Raw genomic sequence first — 24926 nt, 5'->3', positions numbered from 1 at the left:
TCAAACTTACAGCTCAGCGAGCAAACCTACACCCTAGAATATAATGTCCTTGTGGGTTCTGTTTTTGAATGAGTGAGATGTGAGTTTAAGTCCATCTGCATGAAGGGTGACAAGTGATATGTTAGTCTTACTGCAGCCGTCATTTCATACCATTGTGTGTCAGAAATTACCTCATTTGGACGACACTGGTGTGAAATTGAAAGCTAGTTTGTATTGTGAGCATTTTATGATCAATGAAGGCAATCCTTGACGTGCATTTGGTGGCTTTTAGTTTTGAAGAAGAAAGATTTTCCTCTGAAATGTAAACATAGATGGTGAAGTATTTGCAACAATTCTTGGGCAGACAGGAAGGCTATATGCAGAGTAACAGATTCTTCTCCAGAAAGGAGTTAATTTAGAACAATTTGAAACAGAGTTATCCTACTGTGGGTATTTTAATATGAAAATTCCAGATGAGACGTCTTTGGTTATAAATCAGATAGGGTCATTTGATGCTCAGAATATTCAAGATTAATTGTGTGAATAGTCAAGGGAAAGGTGAACAAACTCTCAAGACTACAAAGTGAATGAGACACTGAGGTCGACAGTTAGCTGCATGTGTGATACAGAATGAAACTCTCTCCAAGGTACCTGAATACTGGAATGTGATGACTTTGTGACAGTGGGGAGTATATTTTTGCCATGTGCTTTGAAAACTTTCAAATTATGTTATATGTGAAGAGCAGAGGTACTTCCTCATTCTTGTTGTTTCCTTGAGTAAGATTCTCCTGTTTCATTGCTAACACCAAGTAGGCAGAATTGGACACTTATCTTTCAATGAAAGGCTACCATCTTAAATGAGAAGATAAAATGAACATGATCCAGATTGCTGCTTTGAATCTGAATTGTCCAAAAGAAACATCATTCGCGTTCATATTAGATCATTTCTGAGGTGAATGAAATAAGGATATGAGAGGAAATGTTAATGTGAAATAAAACTGAAATGAGGCAGACAAAATGTGAGTGGACTCGTTTACAATACAACACAGACTAATGGAATCCAATCCCCCTCATTCAAGACTGCCTATTGATGTTTTAGGAATCTTGCTTTATTTCTGGGGATGCTGCAATGTTATACCTTTTTGAACAAATTAATATTAAACCTACAGCAGTTGAAGATTAAAAATCTTGTCTCAATATTATGGTAATCCAAAAGAAAACAATGCCCAATGGAAAATAAGCCGATATTGCTATTCATATTTTCACACAAACAAACATTGTTCACACAAACCATATGATGGAAGCTTTCTCCTCAATACTGCCCCATGAAAGCAGGTGGGTATGGAGCTGTCTTCGAGATTGTCATTAATTCATTTTCAAAGTAAAGACTCTGCTGATTAAAATCAGTGGGTATTTTACTGCGTAAATGAACTGGCCCCTGAACTTCGACTGAGTTACTCCATAAATAAATGCATTTGTGCAGCAACTCAAACTCAGCAGCATAAATCCAATTCTTTCAAATACGTGCCAACTGTCGTTGTAAGATCTGGGATCAATTGCTGCAATTCGATAATATAAGAAATTGATTACATAGGGTGACCACAGAAGTATGAAGCTACTAGATATGGTGAACAGTAAAATCATTGACTTTCTTCTGCTGTCCATCTCAGGGTCACTGCGCTTCTCTTCCTTGTTCTGACCCCTCAATCCTTTACGGATCCGATTAGCCACTAAAACATATCGGACTGTCAGAGCATTGAAGAGCAACACTAAAACAAATGGGAGTAATGGTGTTAACACCTTATCAAGCCAGTCATAAACCATCCACCTGGGTTCAGTAAAATAGCTGGGCTTCATTTGACAAGACCACTGAACATTGTCAACCACAATCTTAGGCTCCCGTGTAATGAAAATAGGAACATTTTTTACAAAGAACAGAGTGGAGGTTGTTGATAGAATCACAGCAGCTGTTTTCACAGTGCAATATCTCAGCTTCAGGTTCTGGCAACAAATGGCCACAAACCGATCAGCAGAAAAAGCAACGGTGAACCAGACAGAGGAGTCAGAGCTCAGGAAAAGCAGGAAATTGATCATAATGCAGGCAAATGTGCGCTGCAGGAAGGATCCCTGGTAAAAGTAATTATTCAGCTGATACAATATAACATCAGTGATGATGACCATCAGATCTGCTGTTGCCATGGCCACGAGGTAATGAGTCGTGCACCTGGAAAGCCCACATTTCCCCAGGGACAGGATCACAATCGCCAGTGCATTAACTGAAAGAGGAAGTATGGAAATTAGTTTAGAAATTGCAGGTTAAACAGTATTCAATATGAATTGAGATGGCAATGATTAGGTTTTAGCATACAATTCAAGGATGGTCGAGAAGAATAACAGAATGTAAAAATAATCTCAATTTTGGAACAATGGCCTCCGATAAAAAGTGATTATATCCAAACACCTACCAATGAGGGGACCTCAAGCTGGGGATTGGAAAATGGGACAGTGGTGTGTGATCACATGGATGGTAAGGGATATCCATTGAGAAACTGAAATATGGTACAAAATAAACGGGATGATTAATGAACATGAAGATAACCAAAAGAAGCAGTAGATTGTTCAGCAGTTTAACAATGTGTACCTTTAAAAAGAAAAGACAGAAAGAAGAATTCTTTCACATGATAAAGAAAGGGATCTCAGGTGTTTGTACAATAGACGCTGGTGTTGTTCAGATGTAAAAAAAGGACAAACGAAATAGACTCCTTGCAGGAAGTGAGGGAGGTGAGGAAGCTGAGTCAGAGCTTCAGCAGAACCAGTCAGCTCATGGGAGATATTGGTCAGTAGCTTACCATGGAAACTGAAATAGGAAAGCTGGGAATAGGTGAGCATGAATCAAGGTGGGAACGTGAGGGGGGATTTCAAGGCAAATTTGAGATTACTTTCATTCAGGACCAAAGAACGAATTGACAACATTGACAAAGTAGGAGAAAAAATGTCATGTTTTAGCTCTTCCTCAATGGGTTCAACCTGTACTGGCGCACACAATCACATCTCAGCTTAAAGTGACAAGATTATTTAAATAGTATGTTAGTTACAATCATTTCATTGGTAGCAGGGATGAAGCAGGACACTGCTCATGTGAAAATGTACACAGCTGGTCAGGTAGTTACACTTTCCTACAGGAATGGGGGTTTCAGGGAACTGAGGTAAGAAATTACAAGTGGGATCTACCAGTCTGAGCTTCTGGAGAGATACTGACCATGTGATGAACTTTGCGTTGACAGCAACTAAGGATAAATTCATGAAAAAAAACCTCAGACATTGAAATTACAAACGAGGAAGTAAATGGCAACATGACCAAATATGTAATGAATTTCAAAGACACAGTTTTGGTTGCAAGTAAATTTACATGTCAATGTATGAAGCAAACACAGATAATGCTGGAGAACCTCAGCAGGTCTGACAATATCTGTGGAGAGAGAAACATTGGTAAAATTGCGACTTCTTCTGAACTGTGTATGCGTTTTGTGTCTTTCTGTTCATGTTTGTTTCACATTTCCAGCATCTGCCATAATCTGCTTCTGAACACATGGAGCAAAATGCAAACCATAAGCTGCCGTCAATTTGGACAGTAAACTCATAAAAACAGTGACGTTTGGCATAAAATTGAAACTGCAACTTAATTATCAGTCACTCAGCACACTGTGGACAGTTCTGAAACCATAATGCAGAATCATGCACTCTGACACTTGAGAAGCTGCAAATCATTATAAAGGAATAAATACTCACTGATCGATTATAACGATCTGGACAGACTGAAGAGGTTGGATGTTGTCTTACTAAAGGAGGAGGGATGTGAGGTACTGGAGGAAGGTCAGAGGAGGTTCACCAGGTTGATTCCCAGGATGAAAGGGCTGCCTTAATGGAAGCAGCTGAATAATTTGGGCTTGTACTGGCTGGAATTCATAAGAATGAGGGGGAGTCTGATCGAGGTGTATGATAAACTAACCGGGGAGCAAGTGAGGACTGTAGATGCTGGAGATCAGAGTTGAGAGTGTGGTGCTGGAAAAGCACAGCAGGTCAGGCAGCATCTGAGGAGCAGGAGAACTGACGATTCAGGCATAATACCTTCATTGGGAGCTGAATTATCTGCTCCCATTCCTGATTCCCATGTAAATTGCTCATTGACAAATAACAACCAAAGCTCTTTAAAGCCATTCCAAGAATGATTGTGTAAATATAGCTTAATTAAGTTTCCTTACAAAGGGATGTGATCTTGGAGATAATCATGAAATGGACAATTGTAGATTAGATACGGCAATCGTGAGGAATTACTTTCATCAGGAAGTTGCGGGAATATTGTCCTTGCTTACACTTGGAGTTATTAAGACAAGTTGCTTCGATAAATGTGTGGGAAGGTTTGATATTTGAAGCAACAAAGCACTGAAACAAAAAAATGCAGATCGCATTCGAGCAGGATTTGGAAACTCTCATATGGAAGGAAACAACAACAGAAGGAAGGTTGATGGGAATTAGTTTCATTGTTGTAATTTACTCCTGCACTGTTAATCAATTGCAAAGATACTTGTTAAATTAGAATTGTGCACATTAAAGGACATCATGTGATAAAAATCTGCAATATTTATTTCATAATTACAAGCCTGATCTCTGCTAAGATGAGATAAAACTACAATGGTGTATTATTCCATTCTGTATGTCTCTTCTGACACAGTGAGCTAAGACAGCATGCCTTGAAGGTTTCTCGTGTGGGGGGAGTGTGAGTAATAGAGAGGAATTGGCCAGTCAGATTTTATTTAGTTGCAGAGGTAGGGTGATCAATAACTATGTCCCGTATTCATTTGGTATAATAGAACAAATCCTTAAAGACAGCATTTACAAACCATTGATTATGAAGATGTTCTTGAGAAATGGGATTAATCAACTTCAAACCAATCTATGCTACATTTCAAATCACTAATTATGTTGAAGACTCAGTCCTGGTGATGTGTAACTCACTGGGATGAGGAAATGTCAGTGCTCCTTCCTTGAAACTATTCATTGAAAGACAACCATACTTGTTCAAAACTCAAATCCACTTTGCAGGGGATTACATTTGTTAAACAAGAAAAAGATGTCCTTGCATGTGATCAACTCAGTGTGATCCACCCACAACAGACCAAATCAAAACTAACAAAAATCCTGATCATCCCCAATGAAGGCAGTGCTGACTGACCCACAGTTAACCCAGTTCTACAGTGGCAAATACTTCCAGCGAGATATAACCTCCGAGGCATGGTACTCCACAGCACAGATTCATGCAACGCCCAAAGTTACACTGAAGGGAAGCAATGGACAAGCAGCATTACCACAGGTAAAAACAAGGACTGCAGATGCTGGAAACCAGAGTCTAGATTAGAGTAGTGCTGGAAAAGCACAGCAGGTCAGGCAGCATCTGAGGAGCAGGAAAATCGACGTTTCAGGCGAAAGCCCCTCATCAGGTATTACCACAGGACGAGTAATCCAGAGAGCCCGGTAATGGGGAGCTGGCATTGAATCCTGCAGTGCTTACGGTTGAATTTGAATTCAATGAAAAGAACTCTAGAATTAAACGTTTAATGATGACCATGAATTGATTTTTGGAAAAACCCATCGGCTTCACTGATGCCCTTGAAACAAAGCAACTCCCATCCTTACCTGGTCTGACTGACAGGTGACTCCAGACCCACAGCAATGTGGTTGACTCTGAAACTGCTCTCTGGGCAAATAGGGATGGGAAATAAATGCTGGCTCTCATTCCATTAACAAATTTTAAAAATGCCTTACCAGGGACACCGATAGCAGCAATTGTGATGTAATATACTTTGTCAACAATGGTGAACAACTCCAGCATTTTGCATATGAAGGATCTGTTCCTGGGTGTTGTAGCCAAAACCTCTGAATTAAACACGGTATTGGTGTATTTAGGGACATGGTGTTATACTGTTTCAGATTCCCAGGGGAATTTTCAAGTTGTATCATTGCTATTTCAGTTTTGGTTGGGAACATATATTCCCACAGAGATATTAAGTCGCTAATTAGAATGTTTCAGTTCTGAGACCTCAGAGGAAAACACCAAAGAGAAGCTTTGCAGCTTGAGTGACCCAATAATAGGACAATCCCTGTGAGTGATGGATTGGAGAAATCATTGAGTCAACAGTCATAAAGCACAGAAACAGACCCTTTGGTCCAACCCGTCCATGCTAACTAGGTATCCCATTCCGACCTCGTCCCACTTGCGAGCAGTTGGCTCACATCCCTCTCAACCCTCCTATTCACGGACCCATCCAAATGAGTTTTAAATGTTGTAATAGCACCAGCCTTTTCCTCTGTATTGGTTTACCAGGATTATAGAATCCCTACAGTGTGGAAACAGGTTATATGGCCCAACAGGTCCACACCTACCCCTGAAGAGTATTCCACCCAGACCCATTCCACTCCCTATTATGTGTCTTTACCTCTGAATAATGCACCTAGCCTACACATCACTAGGCACTATGGGCAATTTAGCATGGCCAACCTGCACATCTTTGGACTACTTCCTCTGCCAGCTCATTTCAAACATACACCACCCCTCCATGTGAAACAGTTGCCGCTCTTTCAAATTTAAATCTTCAAATCTTGTCCTCTTACCTTCAAACTATGCTTTCTCGGTTTGGAGTCCCCTACCCCCGGGAACAATGACTTCACCTCTTCAACCTGTCCATGCCCCTTATGATTTTATAAACCTCTATAAAGTCCACCATCAGCCTCTGACACTCCAAGGAAGAATTAGTGTGAGTCTGTCTATCCAGTCCCTCCTTATAGCTCAAACCCTCCAGTCTCGGTAACATCCTTATGAGTGCCAATGGCTTTGGGGCAGAAATGTGGCTCAGTGGTTAGCACTACTGCCTCACAGCGCCAGGGACCTGGGTTCAATTCAAGCCTGAGGTGACTGTCTGTGTAGAGTTTGCTCATTCTTCCTGTGTCCGCATGGGTTTCTTCCCACAGTCCAATAGTGCAGGTTAGGTGAATTGGCCATGCTAAATTGCCCATAGTGTCTAGTCATGTGTAGGCTGGATGCATTAGTCAGGGGTAATGTCAAGTCGTAGGGTAGGGGAATGGGTCTGGGTGGGATACTCTTCAGAGGGTCGGTGTGGAATTGTTGGGCCATAAAGCCTGTTTCCACACTGTAGAGATTCCATAATCCTGCAAAACAAATATAGAAGTTGCTGGAAAATCCCAGCAGCTCTGGCAGCATCTGTGGACAGAAAGCTGAGTTAACATTTTGAGTCCAGTGACCGTTCTTCAGCATATCCTGTAAAACCTTCCATGCACCCTCTCCTGTGCTTTCATATCATTCCTATAATATGGATTCCAGAACCGCACACAATACTCTAGCTGTGGCCCCGCCAAGGCTTTCTATGATTCTGACATAACCTCCCTGCTCTGAAGCTCTATGCCCTGACTAATCAAGGCTATGGGGAGGTGATGGCCTCGTGGTATTATCACTCGACTATTAATCCAGAAACCCAGTATAATGTTCTGGGGACCTGGGTATGAATCCTGCCACAGATGGTGGAATTTGAATTCAATAAAAAAAATCTGGAATTAAGGGTCAATCGATGACCATGAAACCATTGTCAATTGTCGGAAAAACCCATCTGGTTCAGTAATGCCCTTCAGGGAAGGAAATCTGCCATCCTTACCTGGTCTGGCCTACATGTGACTCCAGAGCCACAGCAATGTGGTTAACTCTCAGCTGCCCTCTGAAATGCCCCAGCAAGGCACTCAGTTGTATCAATCGCGAGAAGAAAACAGCAAAGAAATGAAACTGGACAGACCACCTGGCATCGACCTTGGAAACAGAAAAGACAACAGCAACACCACAAACAGACCTATCGACCATGGGGGCCAGTGCTGAAATTGGGAGAGCTGTCTCACAGACCAGTCAAGTAACAGCCTTACAAGGTCATTTTTATGGAATCAGACCTTACACATAACACCCCAGACACCACCATTACCACCTCTTGACTGGTAGGACAGACCCAGCACATGGGCAAGGAAATCCCTTACTGTTTACCACGTATCCTCCTCCTTCGGCTGATGAATCAGTACTCCTCCATGTTGAACAACACTTGGATGAAGCCCTGAAGGTGGCAAGGGTGTAAAACGTACTCTGGCTGGGGGATTTCAATGTCCACCACCAAAGAGTGGCTCGGCAGCAACATTACTGATTGAGCTGGTCGGGTCCTAAAGGATTTCACTGTTGGACTGGGTCTGTGACAGGTGGTGAAGGAACCAACAAGGGGGGAAAAAGAACATACTTGACTCATCTTTATTAATCTGCAGAAGCATCTGTCCATGACTGTCCAGGTAAAAGTGACCACTGCACTGACCTTGTGGAGATGGAGTCCCCCCTTCACATTGAGAATGACCTTCATCGTGTTATGTGGCACTATCACCGCGCTAAATGTAACAGACTTTGAACTGATCTAGTAGCTCAAGCCCGGGCATCCATGAGGCACTGTGGGCCATCAACAGCAGCAGGCCTGTACTCCAACACAATCTGTAACCTCATGGCCTGGCATATCCCCCACTCAACCATTACCATCAAGCCAGGGGATCAACCCTGGTTTAATGGAGAGTGCAGGAGGGCATGCCAGGAGCAGCATCTAGCATTACTAAAAATGAGGTGACAAACTTGTGAAGCTACCAAACAGGATTACTAGCATGCTAAATGGCACAGACAGAGCTAAGTGATCCCACAACCAAGGGATCAGATCTAAGCTCTGCAGTCCTTCCACATCCAGTCGTAATGGGGTGGACAATTAAACAACTCACAGGAGGTGAAGGCACCACAAATATCCCCACCGTCCATGATGGAGGAGCCCAGCGCATCAGCACAAAGCATTCGCAGCAATCTTCAGTCAGAAGTGTCGAGTGATTGATCCATCTTGGGCTACTCCAGTGTTCCCCAGCATCACTGATACCAGTCCCCAGCCAATTTGATTCACTCCACGTGATATCAAGAAATGGCTGGAGGCACTGGATACTGCACAGGTAGTGGGCTCTGATAACATTCCAGCAATAGTATTGAAGACTTGTGTGCCACGCCCCTCACCAAGCTCTTCTGGTACAGTTCCAACACTGGCATCTATCCGACAATGTGGAAAATGGCCCAGGTATGTCCTGTAAACAAAGAGCAGGACACATCCAACCCAGCCAATTTCTGTCCAATCAATCTAATCTCTATCATCAGTAAAGTGATGGAAGGGGTCATCAACCGTGCTATCAAACAGCACCTGCTCAGTGACCCCCAGTTTGGGTTTTGCCAGGATCACCCAGCTCCTGATCTCAGTACAGCCTTGGGTCAAACCTGGATTCAAGAGCTGAATTCCAGCGGGGAGTTACCGAGTTAGTGCAGTGGAAAATACTCTGAGGGAATCAGACATTAGCTGATGGATACTATCTGATGCAACATTGCTATTTGTTTAGCTGTAACTTATATCCTCCCCTGACTGTCTCTTCTGCCTGACTGGAGTCACCTTCCACTCTGTCCATGTTCAGCAGCATGACTAGGTGCACCTAGGGCTAACTTAAGCATGGAGTTAACCTCAATGTGGGGTAGCGGGGTAGATCAATGGTTAGCTCTGCTGCCTCACAGCGCCAGGAAACTGGTTTCAATTCCAACCTCAGGAGACTCCCTGTATGGAGTTAGCACATTCTCCCCGTGTCTGCATGGGTTTATTCAAGGTGCTCTGGTTTCCCTCCACAGTTCAAAGATGTTTGATTGATTGGCCATGTTAAATAGCCCAGAGTGTCCAGGAAAATGCAGGCTAGGTGGATTAGCCATGAGAAATGCAAGGTTACTAAGATAGATCGGGGTGGTGGGTCTGGCTGGGATGTTCAGTGGGTTGGTGTCGACTTGATGGCCAAGTGGCCTGTAGGGATTCTATAGAACATAGAACATAGAACATAGAACAATACAGCACAGAACAGGCCCTTCGGCCCACGATGTTGTGCCGAACATTTGTCCTAGCTTAAGCACCCATCCATGTACCTATCCAATTGCCGCTTAAAGGTCACCAAAGATTCTGACTCTAGCAGTCCCACAGGCAGCGCATTCCATGCCCCCACCACTCTCTGGGTAAAGAACCCACCCCTGACATCTCCCCTATACCTTCCACCCTTCACCTTAAATTTATGTCCCCTTGTAACACTCTGTTGCACCCGGGGAAAAAGTTTCTGACTGTCTACTCTATCTATTCCTCTGATCATCTTATAAACCTCTATCAAGTCACCCCTCATCCTTCGCCGTTCCAACGAGAAAAGGCCTAGCACTCTCAACCTATCCTCGTACGACCTATTCTCCATTCCAGTCAACATCCTGGTAAAGCTTCTCTGCACCCTCTCCAAAGCTTCCACATCTTTCCTAAAGCGAGGCGACCAGAACTGCACACAGTACTCCAAATGTGGCCTAACCAAAGTCCTGTACAGTTGCAACATCACTTCACGATTCTTGAATTCAATCCCTCTGCTAATGAACGCTAATACACCATAGGCCTTCTTACAAGCTCTATCCACCTGAGTGGCAACTTTCAAAGATCTATGAACATAGACCCCAAGATCCCTCTGTTCCTCCACCTCACTAAGAACCCTACCGTTAACCCTGTATTCTGCATTCTTATTTGTCTTTCCAAAATGGACAACCTTACACTTGGCAGGGTTGAACTCCATCTGCCACTCCTCAGCCCAGCTCTGCATCATATCTAAGTCTCTTTGCAGCCGACAACAGCCCTCCTCACTATCCACAACTCCACCAATCTTCGTATCATCTGCAAATTTACTGACCCACTCTTCGACTCCCTCATCTAAGTCATTAATAAAAATTACAAATAGCAGAGGACCCAGAACTGATCCCTGCGTAACTCCACTTGTAACTGGGCTCCAGGCTGAATATTTGCCATCTGCCACCACTCTCTGACTTCGACCGGTTAGCCAGTTTTCTATCCAATTGGCCAAATTTCCCTCTATCCCATGCCTCCTGACTTTCCACATAAGCCTACCATGGGGAACCTTATCAAATGCCTTACAAAAATCCATGTATACTACATCCACTGCTCTACCCTCATCCACATGCTTGGTCACCTCCTCAAAGAATTCAATAAGACTTGTAAGGCAAGACCTACCCTTCACAAATCTGTGCTGGCTGTCCCTAATCAAGCAGTGTCTTTCCAGATACTCATAAATCCTATCCCTCAGTACCCTTTCCATTACTTTGCCTACCACCGAAGTAAGACTAACTGGCCTGTAATTCCCGGGGTTATCCCTACTCCCTTTTTTGAACAGGGGCACAACATTCGCCACTCTCCAGTCCCCTGGTACCACCCCCGTTGACAGTGAAGACGAAAAGATCATTGCCAACGGTACTGCAATTTCCTCTCTTGCTTCCCACATAATCCGAGGATATATCCCATCAGGCCCAGGGGACTTGTCTATCCTCAAGTTGTTCAAAATGTCCAACACATCTTCCTTCCTAACAAGTATCTCCTCTAGCTTACCAGTCCGTTTCACACTCTCCTCTTCAACAATACGGTCCCTCTCGTTCATAAATACTGAAGAAAAGTACTCATTCAATGATTTAAATTTCTCATCATGCTCTCTGCCAAGATATTATTGGCACCTTGGGACTGAGTAAGCTGAGAATTATTCTAAAACCATTTTGCAAGTACTCTCAGGGCGTCAACAAACTATTGTTGAATTTAACTGATTCCTGCAATTGGATCCAACTCTGGATGCTGAGTGATGAAAGTGTGGATGCAAATGTTTTGACGTGTGTAAGATCTTTGTGAACAAGGGTGGTGGGTTCAGCTGCCAGTAGGGCATGCTGCTCTGTGTAGGCCTGTCATATCCATCGTATCCACTTCGGGATACTCTTCACTTCCTGCTCAATCACAAGGATCATCTTCCAATTCAATAAATCCTAATTCTCCACATAAAACCTCTGTATACTTGGTGTAAGACAGTGAGAACTCAACTCCCTATTTAATACGTGATGCTGCAGATCGTCATTTGTGTGTTCAATAACAAGACCAACTGAAATGTTTACCTGCAGCTATTCAAGGGCAGAGCTGTCAGCTGGACAGCTGCCCCGGTACCATCCCGAATAGCTCCTTCACTTGGTTATCTCAAATCCGTGCTTTCTCCTGAACAGATCTCACAATCATTCTATAACTGACCAACTTTTAATACGGCATTTCCCCAAATTCATCTAACTCCAGGAACTGAAGTCTACGCAAAGATTAACCTGCTTTTCTGTCAGCTCTTTGTAGTTGACTCTCTTAACGTTCCTCTACCGTCACACAGTTCCTGTTTGAGGGCTCCCTGTGTTGTGTTATTTTCCATGAGTTCCTGACTGAGCTGATGTACCACAATCCAAAACAGCTCTGTACACAGATAAGATTTGTACAATGTTGCACCATGACAGCTATCTGTTCTTTGCCTTTCTCAATAATACAGACCCATTTCCTTAGTACTTTGATCACCTGATATTTCTGGTGTAATTGTTTTAGAAATATTTCCGCATTCTCCACAATCTTCGTAACCTCATTAGCTTTCTGAACAGGATGGTCTGCTTTCTTAACCGATAGAAACATCTGTTTGTTAGAAACATCTCACCGGTGGGTTTGGTATCGTCAGCAGTGTTTACTTATATCTCTAAATTTCATCATTGGTTTACCTTTACTTAATAATGAAATGACAGTTTCCCTAATAATCTATGACTTAGCCATCCTGTATCTCTCACATGATCATAAATGTATTTGCCAATTACAGCATACGGTTATATTAAATGTGCTTACCTGTGACTTATTTATGTGTATGATCACGTACTCTTAACACGCACAATGGTCTTTAGCAGTTCTCCAAACTTTGTCCATTACTGTCTTTCTTTATATTTGTCTCAAGTGTACCATATCAATAAACAGGCTTGCAGTCAGGTTTTTGCTAAAGAATTTTGCTTTAGTTCTGTTTGTGCCATACAGGAACATATTTGAAGACATGATGAATGTTTCAGAGCCATACATTTGGCGCGAAATGCGGGTATTCCCTACAATTCGGGTCTGCTGAATAAGTCTTACACTGAGTTATGTTTTTCACAGATATGCATAACCTGCATGGGGAATATCATAAACAGATGTCAGTTGGGTCTATGCTGCATTACTTTCCACCCAGAGTATATTATACAGGGGAAGGGCACAAATGGAATGTAGTAATGAAATGAATTTAGTTTGATCACCTAAATAACTTAGCCTTTCATGAAATTTTGCCAATTCATAATGAGGTCAAAGGGGTATTTAACTGCAGTCTTCAGCTGCTCTCGGAATTTATTCTGGGTCAGGACATATATACATGTGTTGCTGCAGGTACTGAGAAGCTGAACCATATTGGCGATGGATTCTAGGTAATAAAGGGGATCTGTGACAGAGTAAGAATATGCCTTTACAATTCGCTGATAAATGTAAAATACAAGCTGGGTCACCCATAACGTTATAAAGCTGCCAGATATGCTGAAGAGTAATATGATGGATTTCCTTCGCATCTCCATTTCTGGATCCTTGCCATTCTCTCCATTGAGCTGGCCACGCAGTGCCCTGCGGACTTTACTTGCTATTAAAATACGTCTGACAGTCAGAAGGTTGAGGAGTAACATGATTAAGAATGGCACAAAAACAATGAAAATGAAATAAAAGATGACAAAACCAGACCATGCAGTCGAAGTGATGAAGCTGGCTTTTGTAATGCAATACCAGGGAATATTATCAATCATGTACAGAGGTTCATATCTGAAATACCAGGCGACAGATACTAAACAACCCGAAACAGTCACTGTCCCTATTACAACAGCTGCCATTTTCTTTGTACAATACTTTGCTTTCAATTTATCACAACATATGGCCATAAACCGATCGAAGGTGAAAGCAACTGTGAGCCAAACGGAAATCTCTGTTGATGTGAAAACGAGCGCATAAATAAAGCTACACACCGGAGTAATGCACAGAAATGAACCATAGAAATACATCTGAGCAATCCTGTAGAATATTGGTTCAGCAATAACGACCAGGAGATCGGCTGCTGCCATTGCAATCAAGTAGCAAGAAATACATCTGGAGAGGCCACAATTTCTTCGAGACAGAATAATAATCACCAACATATTAGCTTGAAGAGAGAAAAAGGAAAACAAACATAAAAATGTTTCCAGACAATACCTCAGCCAATAGTTTTAGTGGATGTAGAATGGCACATCTAATCCTCTGGGTACAGTAAGCATTCAAAACTTATTGTTTGAATAAAAGCACACTCTTAGGTGATTATATTAAAGATAATTATCATCAATGTGGACATCAAACAATAAAGTGAGTAAACTTAGCACAATTTTCACATGATTCACTAAAATATCTCACTCAGAGAATACTGGAACTTTGTTATATTTAATATTTCCATAAATCATTGCATTAATAGAAATAATTGAAAGAATTGGGCAGCATTCCTCTCCAGGAAGTATTACACAATGGCAGGCAACTCTTTTGAAATCCATTTACAATGTTAAAAGACAGAACTCTACAATTAGTGATCATCAGTGCAATCCGATGATGTCTGACATACTGAGAAACAAAACAGTGCATCATTCCAATTGACACACTTGAAAGTGAGGTAACCAAAGACTTAAAAGTGTTTAATTTCACAGCCAGTTGGCAAGTGTTATCCTCAGTTAGATCGAGGGGAATATCTGGAGAGGATAGCAGAGAATTCCATTCATTGGTCAATCTGTGAAGTAATTTTAGGTACTGGATATAACATTTCAGAACAGTCGTAGCTTATAAATACATTGATGTACCGGTTTATTTTGGGCATGCTATCTCAATCCAACACAAAGACGATGAGCTATCTCAATATTTGGCATTGAAGCTATAATTTGTGAATCAAACTTTGAAATAGCTTAGCTTCTCGAGATGAAGCCATTTCTGAACATCATTATTTCATGCATTTTCTAAGCTAATATCTCATCTCAATACAGCAAATGGAGGGAATAATCCAGGAAGTTCACAAAAGTTGGATACAAAAGACTTTTAATTCATTAATTTCATTAACGCAATACAATAGCAGAGTTTTGGCACTTTATTATACCACAAGATAAATCAGAAGACATGGCCATGCAAAACTCAGATGGAATAACAGAAGTACGATTGTATAGTCGCAATAAACTCCGATTCACAGCAGTAATATGAGATAGTGGCTCACCAGTGACTCCAAACACCGCAAGAATTGGATAGTAAACACGTTCTACCTGAATTATTACTGAATGCGCATATCCCATTTCTGTGTTCAGAAGTGATTTCTGTTTATCTGGAAATGTTAGCTTCTGAAAATACTCTGTTGTGAGATCTCTGAATGAGCCCTCATTTATATGGTGTGTAAGTCTCCACTGGGACAGTTCCTCTCCTGATTATTGCTATCAAATGGAGAGAAAAAAACAACAAATTACGGCAGTATTATTGAATTCTTTCTAAAAGATATTTTGGACGACTAAGAAATACTTTAAAATGCAGACATTGCCTTAAACAGAAAATAGCACGATGAGTAGCATTCATTTTCTGAAAGTTGTTTTCAACTTGCTCACACATGCTGACATTTTCACTGACGTTTATGACTTTGGGTAAAAAGAAATCCCACGACTCCACAAACAGACAAGTTTTACTCTATTCATGGAACTTTGCAGTTCGAATCTACATTTTTAAATAGTGTAGCTGAAGCTCACTTTTGGCTGAGTGGCAGAAATTATTTGGCTGTTTTTACAGGACAGAATGTCACATAATCATGAGGGACATCAGTAACCTATTTGCACTTTAAGCCTGCTCTGTCATTCCATATGATCACGGTTTATCTCAGCTCTCATCCCTGAGGACACATTCACCACACTTAGATCCAGAACCAAATCAAATCAGCCTCCCTCCATCTGGATTCATAACACAGTAAAGTGAGAATGTCCATGTACCTTAAAAATTAACCTCAAGGCTTCCTAGTCAGACTAACTGAATGTTCAGTCCCAAACTTTGAGAATAGATGATAATCGACACCAGATATCCGGCTGAAATGGAAAACTTAAACCCAATAACATTTGTTCTCAGATCACATTCTCACACAGAAGATATACAGACAAGCACAATTAAAGAATCCTTTTTTTAATGTGGAAAATGTCATCTCTTAAACAAGAACAGATATTGCTCGAGAAACTCAGCAGGTCTGTCAGCGTCAATGGGGAGGATGAAACATTAATGTTTTGAAGTAAAAGACTAGGCCCACTCAAGGTTAAAGAAGACAAGTTGAGCCACAGGAAGTGGGAGAGATCCTCAATGAATACTTTGTGTTGGTAATCACTGAGAAGGACATGACTGATGTTGAGATCAGGGATGATTACGAGAGTACTCGAGAAAATGTCAATGTATTAGGTATCCTAAATATGTTTTAGGTATCCTAAATTGCATTAAGGTAGGTAAATCCTGAGGGCCTGATGGAATCTATCTAAAGTTACAATGAAAGGCATGGGAAGAAATAGTTGGGCATTAGCAGATATTTTCACATCCTCCTTGACCACAAGTGAGTTTCCAGAGAATTGGAGATTAGCCGATATTGTTCCCTTGGAAGTAGGGATAATCCAAAAAATTATAGGCCGGTGAGCCTGACATCTGTGGTGAGGAAGCTCTTGGAAAAGATACTGAGGGGAAAGATATACCCACATTTGGAAGAAAATGGGCCAGTTAGTGACAGGCTGCATGGGAAGATCATGTGTCACCAATCTGAATTTTTTGAAGAAGTGACCAATGTAATTAATGAGGGAAGCATTGTGGTTACAGTTTATATGGTCTTTGGTAGAGCAATTGATATAGTCCCACGTGGCAGACTGGTACAAAATCTAAAATTGTTTGTGATTTGGGGTGGGCTGGACAGATAGAGACAAAACTGATTTGATGATAGAAGACTGAGGGTAACAATGGATAGGTGATTTTTCAGAATGTAGACAGGTAACTAATTGTGTTCAACTGGGATCAGTGTTAGGTACTCTGTTGTTTGTGGTATCTATACATGATCTGCAGGAAAATGTGGGTGCTCTGATTAGTAAGTTTACAGATGACATGAAAATTGGTGGAGGTGCTGATACTGCTGATACTGAAAGGATGCAACAGGATGAGTGACTTCTGCACAGAAATGGCAGATGGAGTTTAACCCAAACAAATGTGTGGTGATGGATTTTTGAGGATCAAATTGAAGTGTGAATTATACAGTAAATGGCAGAATCCTTCGGAACATTAACATACAGACGGATCTGAGTGGGCAGGTCCATATTTCCCTAAACGTGGCAATACAGATGGCCAAGGTAATTAAGAAGGCAAATGGCGGGCTTGCCTTCCTTGGCAGTACATTGGAGTGAAAAGGTTGGCAAACAATGTTGCAGATCTATGCAGAGGCTGCATTTGGAGTATTGTGTGCAGTTTTGGTTGCCACACTACCAGACGGACGTGGAAGCTTTGGAGAGAGTGCAGAGAAGGTTCACCAGAATGTTGCTTGGTCTCAAGGGCATTGGGTATGGAGGAAAGGTTAAAAAGAATGGAATTGTTTTCACTGGAAAGATGGCAGCTGAAAGGAGACTTGATAGAAGTCCACAAGATTATGAGAAGCAAAGATGGGGTAGATAGTCAGAGGCTTTTCCCAGCTTTGATGTTTCAACTACAACAGGAGGGCACAGGTTGAAGGTTAGAGGGGGGAAGGTTTCAGGAAGATGTGTGAGGGAAGTTTTTCACACAGAGTTTGGTAGGATCCTGGAAGACACTGCTGGAAGAGGTGGTAGAAGCAGGTTTGTTGGCGACATATCTGAGGTATCCAGATGGTTGTATGAATAGGGAGGGAATAGAGGGATACAGACTGAATAAGAGCAGAAAATTTATTTTTTAATTTAGATAGAGCGTGATGGTTGGCACAGGCTTGAGGGATGAAAGGCCTGTTCCTGTGGTGTACTTCTCTGTTCATTGCCATCTTTTCCAGCTCTTTCAGATGAAAAGGTAATAATGCGAACAGCTTTGTTTCTTTTCTCTGAATTTTCAGTTGGATGTTTGGCAGGGAGCTCTCATGCCTTTATACTGTAGAAACAACAGCCCAATCCTTCTCTCAGAAATCCCCAGACCAAAACAGTTTTTAAAAAGTACCACTCCTGCCTTTGTCTGATCAATCTGTTTTCTTCCCAGCTTGGTGACCTCATTTCCTTATTAGTGTCCAAACACCTGCTCTCTGAGTCAACACACTCCCACTTCAAAGTAAAAGAATCTACAAGAAACAACCTGCAACTAACTTTCAGGCCTGGCCTCAAAAACAAAATAGATCTTGCTTGTTTTTTTCTTAACACAAGCTGCTACTCACACTCCAAAGGTCACCTTCCATCTCTCAGCACACAGCTCTGAATCAAAATTTAAACAAAATAAAATGGTGAGATATCTGTGCGGTTCTAACAGCAAACTTTATCACTCTGTCCTTTTCAATATTATGTTGCTCGCTTGCCCTTACATATATCAAATTTCAGATTAACACAACTCTTTAATTAAAGGAATTTAGATTCACGTCAATTCTACCAACCAATCCCTTATTCTGAGACTGTTATGACTTACTTCTGAATGTCACCCGTCACCCTGTATCCCCTGGACTCAAAACGTCCTGGTGGAACTAATTCTAATTAGATATTTAATATGATAAGAACCATTTATGAGGCAATGTATCATTTCAAATCACAGGCTAGATAATCGCCTCATTGATACCCATTTGGGGTTTCACAAGGACAATTCAATCCTGACACCAGTACAAACTTAAGCATAGAACACTATAGAACAAGGAGAGGCCATTCAGCCCACAAAGTGTCTGCCAATCATGATGCTACTTTGAATTAATCCCATGTCTGTACGTATATTCTGTATCCTCACCTCCCAGCCTGATTATGTCTGTGTCTAAATGCCTCGTAAACCTTGCTATCATATCTTTTCCTACTATGGAAGTTATTATGGCAGTAACGTAGTTAACTTAGCGTTACAATGTATGCCCGGGATCATGCTACAGGGCTCCAGTAACAGATAATGGTAGTGCATTGTAATAGGTTAGTTTATGCTGAAGATGATGGTGTTGTAATGTGATAGGTTAAATGTGATGGAAGGAATCAGTGTGGCAGACGATGATTAGTTTCGAAAGATAAAGCGAGCCATCATGATTGACTCTGTTAATGTTATCCGATAAGCATGGGACCAACAAGCTGTACAAAATGGAGGAGAACAAAGAAATTGTGGGGAGTCGGGGAAGACATTTTGCTGGCTCCCACAGCTTTGGTTTTGCAAGATTAAAGTTTAATTTCATGAAGGATTTTCTGCGTCTCCTGGTATTTTTTTTTCTCGAACGTTGAGTGATTCTTCCACAACAATACCAAACCTGTAACCTCGGAGACCCAAAAGGGAGAAGAACAAAGATAGAGAAGATACAAAAGAGTTATATTATGCCGTTGTCCATCTGTCTCTTTTCCTCCTCCCTCTTCGGCCAAAGTCTATCATTTCACTGAGTTCAAAAATTCTTTTACTTTTTCCGCCGAGTTGAAGTTATAGACATTTCCCTCACATTTGAAACGTAGCATTGCCGGGTACCTCAGAGAGTATTGGATGTTTAAATTTTTTATTTTTTCTTTACATTATCAAAGGTCTTCCTTTCCTTAACTATGGCCCCAGAAAAGTCATGAAAAAGCATTTATTTTTGAACCTTTATAAGCCAAAGCCTGTGGGTCTCTTCCCAGTCTTCTGGCTGTTTCTATTATTAAATGCTTTTCCCTGTAATGCTGGAGCTACACTCAGACCGAGCGGGAGTGTTGGACCGGCCTGGACCTGGACATTGTGATCTGGTAGGCCCGCTCCACACTCACCCGGCCTGACTCGATCTCCAGGCCCAGCAACTCCGGAAAGCCACCTCTCGACTAAATCAGCGAGGTTTTCATCTTCTTCATGCTCAGTTAAATCCAGGATCCACAGATTTTGTTCGCCGACCTCGATTTTAGCGGTCGTCTCCTTGTTCCTGCAGACCCGAACCTGACCTTCCAACGTTCGGACCTGCCCCTCAGACCTTTCCAGGTAAGATCTGCCGTCCTTACCTGGTCTAGCCAACATAAGACCAGCCTCCGAGTTACGGTCCTCTGCTGCACCACGTCCACGCGCTGATCCAAAGCCTGGATCTCCTGCTCATGGTCTGTCAGCATGGCAGCAACTTGTTCCAGCGCTCCCTCAATTTTTGACAGAGTTTTGCAGTCTCCGTTAGCAAATTCTGTTGCTCCACTGAATCCAAGGGCGCTGCCAAGGGAGATGAGGTAACGGCTGCTGGTATAGCCGACATCGTGTGGTATGCCTGCTGCACTCCCCTCGCTCCCTTTCCCTTAGAGAGCTTCATATCACTTCCAAATCTTCCAAACCCTTATTTAAAGGGGCTTCAACTGCTCTACCTACTTTATGCTGCAAACGTTCCTCAGGGGTGACTAACAGGGGGACGGGGATTAGGAGCCCACCTTGCCTGGGCTACTTGCCTGGTGTATGGTACAGAACCCAACACAGCAGACTGTTCACACTGCCGCCATCTTGAATCTCCTTGAGATCAACATTTTCTGAAAATTATTTGTCCTGATGGATTGAACGCTCTGATTCACCAATGTCCTTCAGGGAAGGAAATCTGCCGTCCTTACTTGGTCAGGCCAACATAAGACCACAAAGACCATAAAGGAGCAGAATGAGGCCATGTTGCCCGGAGAGTCTGCTCCATTATTCAAACATGGCTGCTCTGTTTCTCAACCACATTCCCCTGCCTTCTCCTGTAACCTTTGATCCCCTTCCCAATCAAGAACTGATCTGTCTCTGTCTTAAAGACACTCACTGAGGACATTCCAGAAAGAGATAGATATGTGTTTAAATTATTAAAAGCATCACGGAGTGTGGAGGGAATGTGGTTAAATGTTTTTTATGTTTCTTTGGGAACTGATAAGAACTTATGTTAACTGAGGAACCAGATTGGGGTTAAGATTGAAGACCAGAGTTATTTATTTTGTATGGTGGAAAAGGCTGGAAGAGCAGAATGGCCTACTGCTGCTCTTGGTTATTTATGTTTCTATGGGACGTTAACTGAGGAACCAGATCGGGGTCTGTTAAACCACATTAATTTTCTATTCTTGGAAATCAGTTTCTTCATTTTGAGGTTAAGGGAACAATTTGTGGATTACCAGCCTATTTAAGTTCCTGCAACCCACACTGAATGGGGACTGAAAGTTTGAACACATCTTTTATCGGAATAAAAGGTCAAATGAAAGACTGTTTGCCTTTTTAGTGAGAGGCCTTGAGTTTGATGGCGAGTGGGTAAGGTCGTACAATCAGTTCCTGCCTTATTGTCTCTCATTGATAAGGTAGATTTAGTTGATAATATTCACAATGGCAGGAGAATTCATCCCCATGGAATGCTCCCCTTACAATATGTGGGAGGTCAGGGCCACTTCCAGCGTCTATAGTGAGTAGGTGTGCAGGCAGTCTGATCAGCTGCAACTCCTGATCTGCAGCATGGAGCTCCTGAAGCTACGGATGGACACATTATGGAGCATCCATGAGACTGAGGAAGTCATGGATACCACATTTACCAAGCTGGTCACATCACCAGGAAGGGCTACACAGACAGAGGGGAATCCGGTGACCACCAGGAAGATGAGTAAGCGTTAGCAGGCAGTGCAGGAGACCCTGTGGCCATCCCCCTCATAAACAGGTACACTGATTTGGATATGTTTTGGGAGGGGTGGGAGCTGGGAATGGCCTCTCAGTGGAAAGCAGCAGCAGCAGCCAATGTAATGACACCATGACCGGCTCTGTTGTACAGCAGGGAGGGTCGATGTGTAGGTGAGCTGTATTGGTAACAGACTGTATAATCAGGCCCAGACAGGCATTTCTGAGCTGTAAGCAGGGCTCCTGACTGATGTGCTGCCTTCCTGTTGCCAAGGTCAAGGACGTCTCTGAGCAGGAACAGGATATTCTGAAGGTGGAGGGTGAGCAGCCAGAGGTTGCAGTCTATGTTGGTATTGACACCATCGACAGAAAGAGAGATCAGGTTCTGTAAAGGGTGTTCAGGAAGGTAGGTAGGAAGTTGAAAACCAGGATCTCTGGTGTTGTAATTTGGGATTACTTCCTGTGCCATATGTCATTGAAATGAGGGATAGTACAGTTAAATTAGTGCCTAAGACACTGGTGATAGAGGGAGCGCTTCAGGTACATGGAAGTTTGGAAGTCTCCCTGGGATTGTGGGCCCTGTACAAAAAGGAACGGTTACATCTAAACTGGAGGGGCACCAATATACAGACAGGGAGGGTTTCCAGTGTCACTCAGCAGAGTTTAAACTGATGTGGCAGGGGGTCAGGAATGAGAGCAGTCGGTCAGTGAATGAAATGACTCTGGATGAGGCAGAGATTAAGGCCAATAAGGTTCAGTGGAAGAACAGACATGGAGAGAACTGAATATATCAGGATTGCTGGTCTGAGCTGTATTTGTTTGAATGTGAAGGGGATGGCAGGTAAAGCAAATGGGTTTAGAGTTTGGATTCATATGTTAAACTATGATGCTGTAGCTATGACAGAGACTTTTTTGTAAGAGGGGCAACACTGGCATCTTACCATTCCAAGATTTTGATGGTTTCAAGCGAGATGATGATGTTAACAGATGGGGAACTGTGTTCCTGATAATGGAGAATATCAGAACTTTACCGAGGCAAGACCCTTGGAAGGCTCACCCACAAAGCCATATGGTTCGAGCTCAGGGAGGGAAGGATACAATCATGTTGACTTGATTCTACTCCAGGCCTGTCAACAGCCAGGAGGTGATCGAGAAAAGGAACATTAAGCAGGAACTGGAGAACGTAGACTGGGGGCACTGGTTGAGTGTAACTTTACATCTGGCACACAGGAATCTCTTTAATCCAGTTGATTTGTGTTCATGACCAGTATGGTCCTGTAAAAATGAAGGATAAAGGCGACAAGGATGACAAGAGAAATTGAGTGTTTTTCCAAAATATAAAGATTAGGAGACAGAAGACCAACAGAACCCTTAAAGAATGCAAGGTTCCAGGAAAAAAACTCAAACAAGAAAACAGGAGGGCTTAAAGAGGCCACGAAATGTCTTTGCCAGATAATATTAAGGAAAATCCTAAGGAATTGTATACATTTATAATGATTAAAAGAGTAACTTGGGAAAAGGTCGGTCCACTCAAGGACAAAGGGTTGTTTATGTGTGGAGCCAGAGGAAGTGGGTAAGGTCCTTAATGAACAGGTTGCATTCGTATTCACAAAGGAGAAGGATATGATGGATGGTGACTCAGGGAGGGCTATCTGATATTCAAGGCCATGGTAGGTGAGGATGGGAGGGTGGGAGGGCTGTTGTTATTGTGGGAGGGAAGAGAGGGACTGAGAGCCGAAGTGTCAGAGTTAGGTCAGACACAGCTAAGGGACCTGTCACCCATAGAGGAATGGAGCCAATAGAGGGATACAGACCATATCGAGGTCAAGTATTTCTGGTTGAGAAAGGTATCATGTGACAGCACAGGCTTGCTGGGCCGAAAGGCCTGTTCCTGCTCTTTGTTCTTTTGTGCTTTTTCCCAGGACAGAATATATGTGCTGGCAGTCTGTGAGGGACAAGGTACCCTCCCTCTGTCTCAGATTAAAATCATTCTCTCAAAGACGTGATCCAGAAATCCCCGTACGATCAAACCTGATTTGGTATTTGTTGGCGATGCCTATTCGCAGTCCCACTGGCACGCTTCCTATATCACACTTTCGGGACTTCAATGTATATCCATGATCAGTCACATTATCTGGACACTCTCGTTCATTGGGAATATATAAAGTCAGATCATTCTGTTCCACCACCAGCAATCGAGGAGAGGCTGGGGCTACCTTTCAGATTTAATTGTCAGGATGTGACTGTGAGAATCAGGAGAAAGAATTGTAAATTACATACAGAAAGTATTTTTAAAATGGTATTTGGTCTGGAAACTGTCCCAGTGAGCCTGGGACATTCAGCTTCTCGTTTTCATGTTTCATGTCTCTTTATAACAAAATGAAATCTCAATCCATTCTCACTTGTTGATATCAGTGTGGGGTGGCTGGTGTATCTGGCCCTCCACAATACACCATCGGGGCTTCCGTGAACCTACCGAGATGGTGTTCGATGGAGCCTGCCTGAGAAGGCTCATTACATCATGACAAGAACGGGATTGCCTATTGTCCACTGAACTGGATGAGTGCAGCTACAACATTCAAGAAGCTTAATCACATCCACGACAAAGTAACGAGCAAACTATTTTCCACAAACGTTCACCCCCTCACCACCAACGATGATGGGCAGCTACATCCACAATATCCACAACAAAAAATTGCTCCTTCTGAACACAAGAAATTTTTGGACAAGTGCAACTGCTACAGTCAGGAGAAAGTGAGGACTGCAGACTTTGCAGATTATAGATTAGATTAGATTACATTACATTACAGTGTGGAAACAGGCCCTTCGGCCCAACAAGTCCACACTGACTCGCCGATGCGCAACCCACCCATACCCCTACATTTACCCATTTACCTAACACTATGGGCAATTTAGCATGGCCAATTCACCTGACCTGCGCATCTTTGGACTGTGGGAGGAAACCGGAGCACCCGGAGGAAACCCACGCAGACACAGGGAGAACGTGCAAACTCCACACAGTCAGTCGCCTGAGGCATGAAATTATTATTATTATAGTCGAGAGTGTGGTGCTGGGAAAGCACAGCAGGTCAGGCAGCATCC

The 24926-nt window shown here is 42.6% G+C and overlaps 1 protein-coding gene across 1 annotated transcript; it reads right to left on the bottom strand.

Moving 5' to 3' along the window:
• Positions 1-1344: 1344 nt before the first annotated feature.
• Positions 1345-5869, bottom strand: LOC148138983 (putative G protein-coupled receptor 139). The gene is made up of 2 exons (XM_087980797.1): positions 5803-5869; positions 1345-2255 (listed from the first exon to the last, which is right to left on the bottom strand). Exons 1-2 carry the CDS (start codon positions 5867-5869, stop codon positions 1345-1347), a joined length of 978 nt encoding a protein of 325 aa, XP_087836923.1.
• Positions 5870-24926: the final 19057 nt, after the last annotated feature.

Source organism: Chiloscyllium plagiosum, unplaced genomic scaffold (genome assembly GCF_037043375.1).
Source record: "Chiloscyllium plagiosum isolate Xiang-an unplaced genomic scaffold, Cpla_swu_hap1 HiC_scaffold_38, whole genome shotgun sequence".
NCBI classification, from domain to species: domain Eukaryota; kingdom Metazoa; phylum Chordata; class Chondrichthyes; order Orectolobiformes; family Hemiscylliidae; genus Chiloscyllium; species Chiloscyllium plagiosum.
The sequence above is the reverse complement of the archived record's forward strand: the minus strand, read 5'-3'. Positions and strand labels throughout refer to the sequence as shown.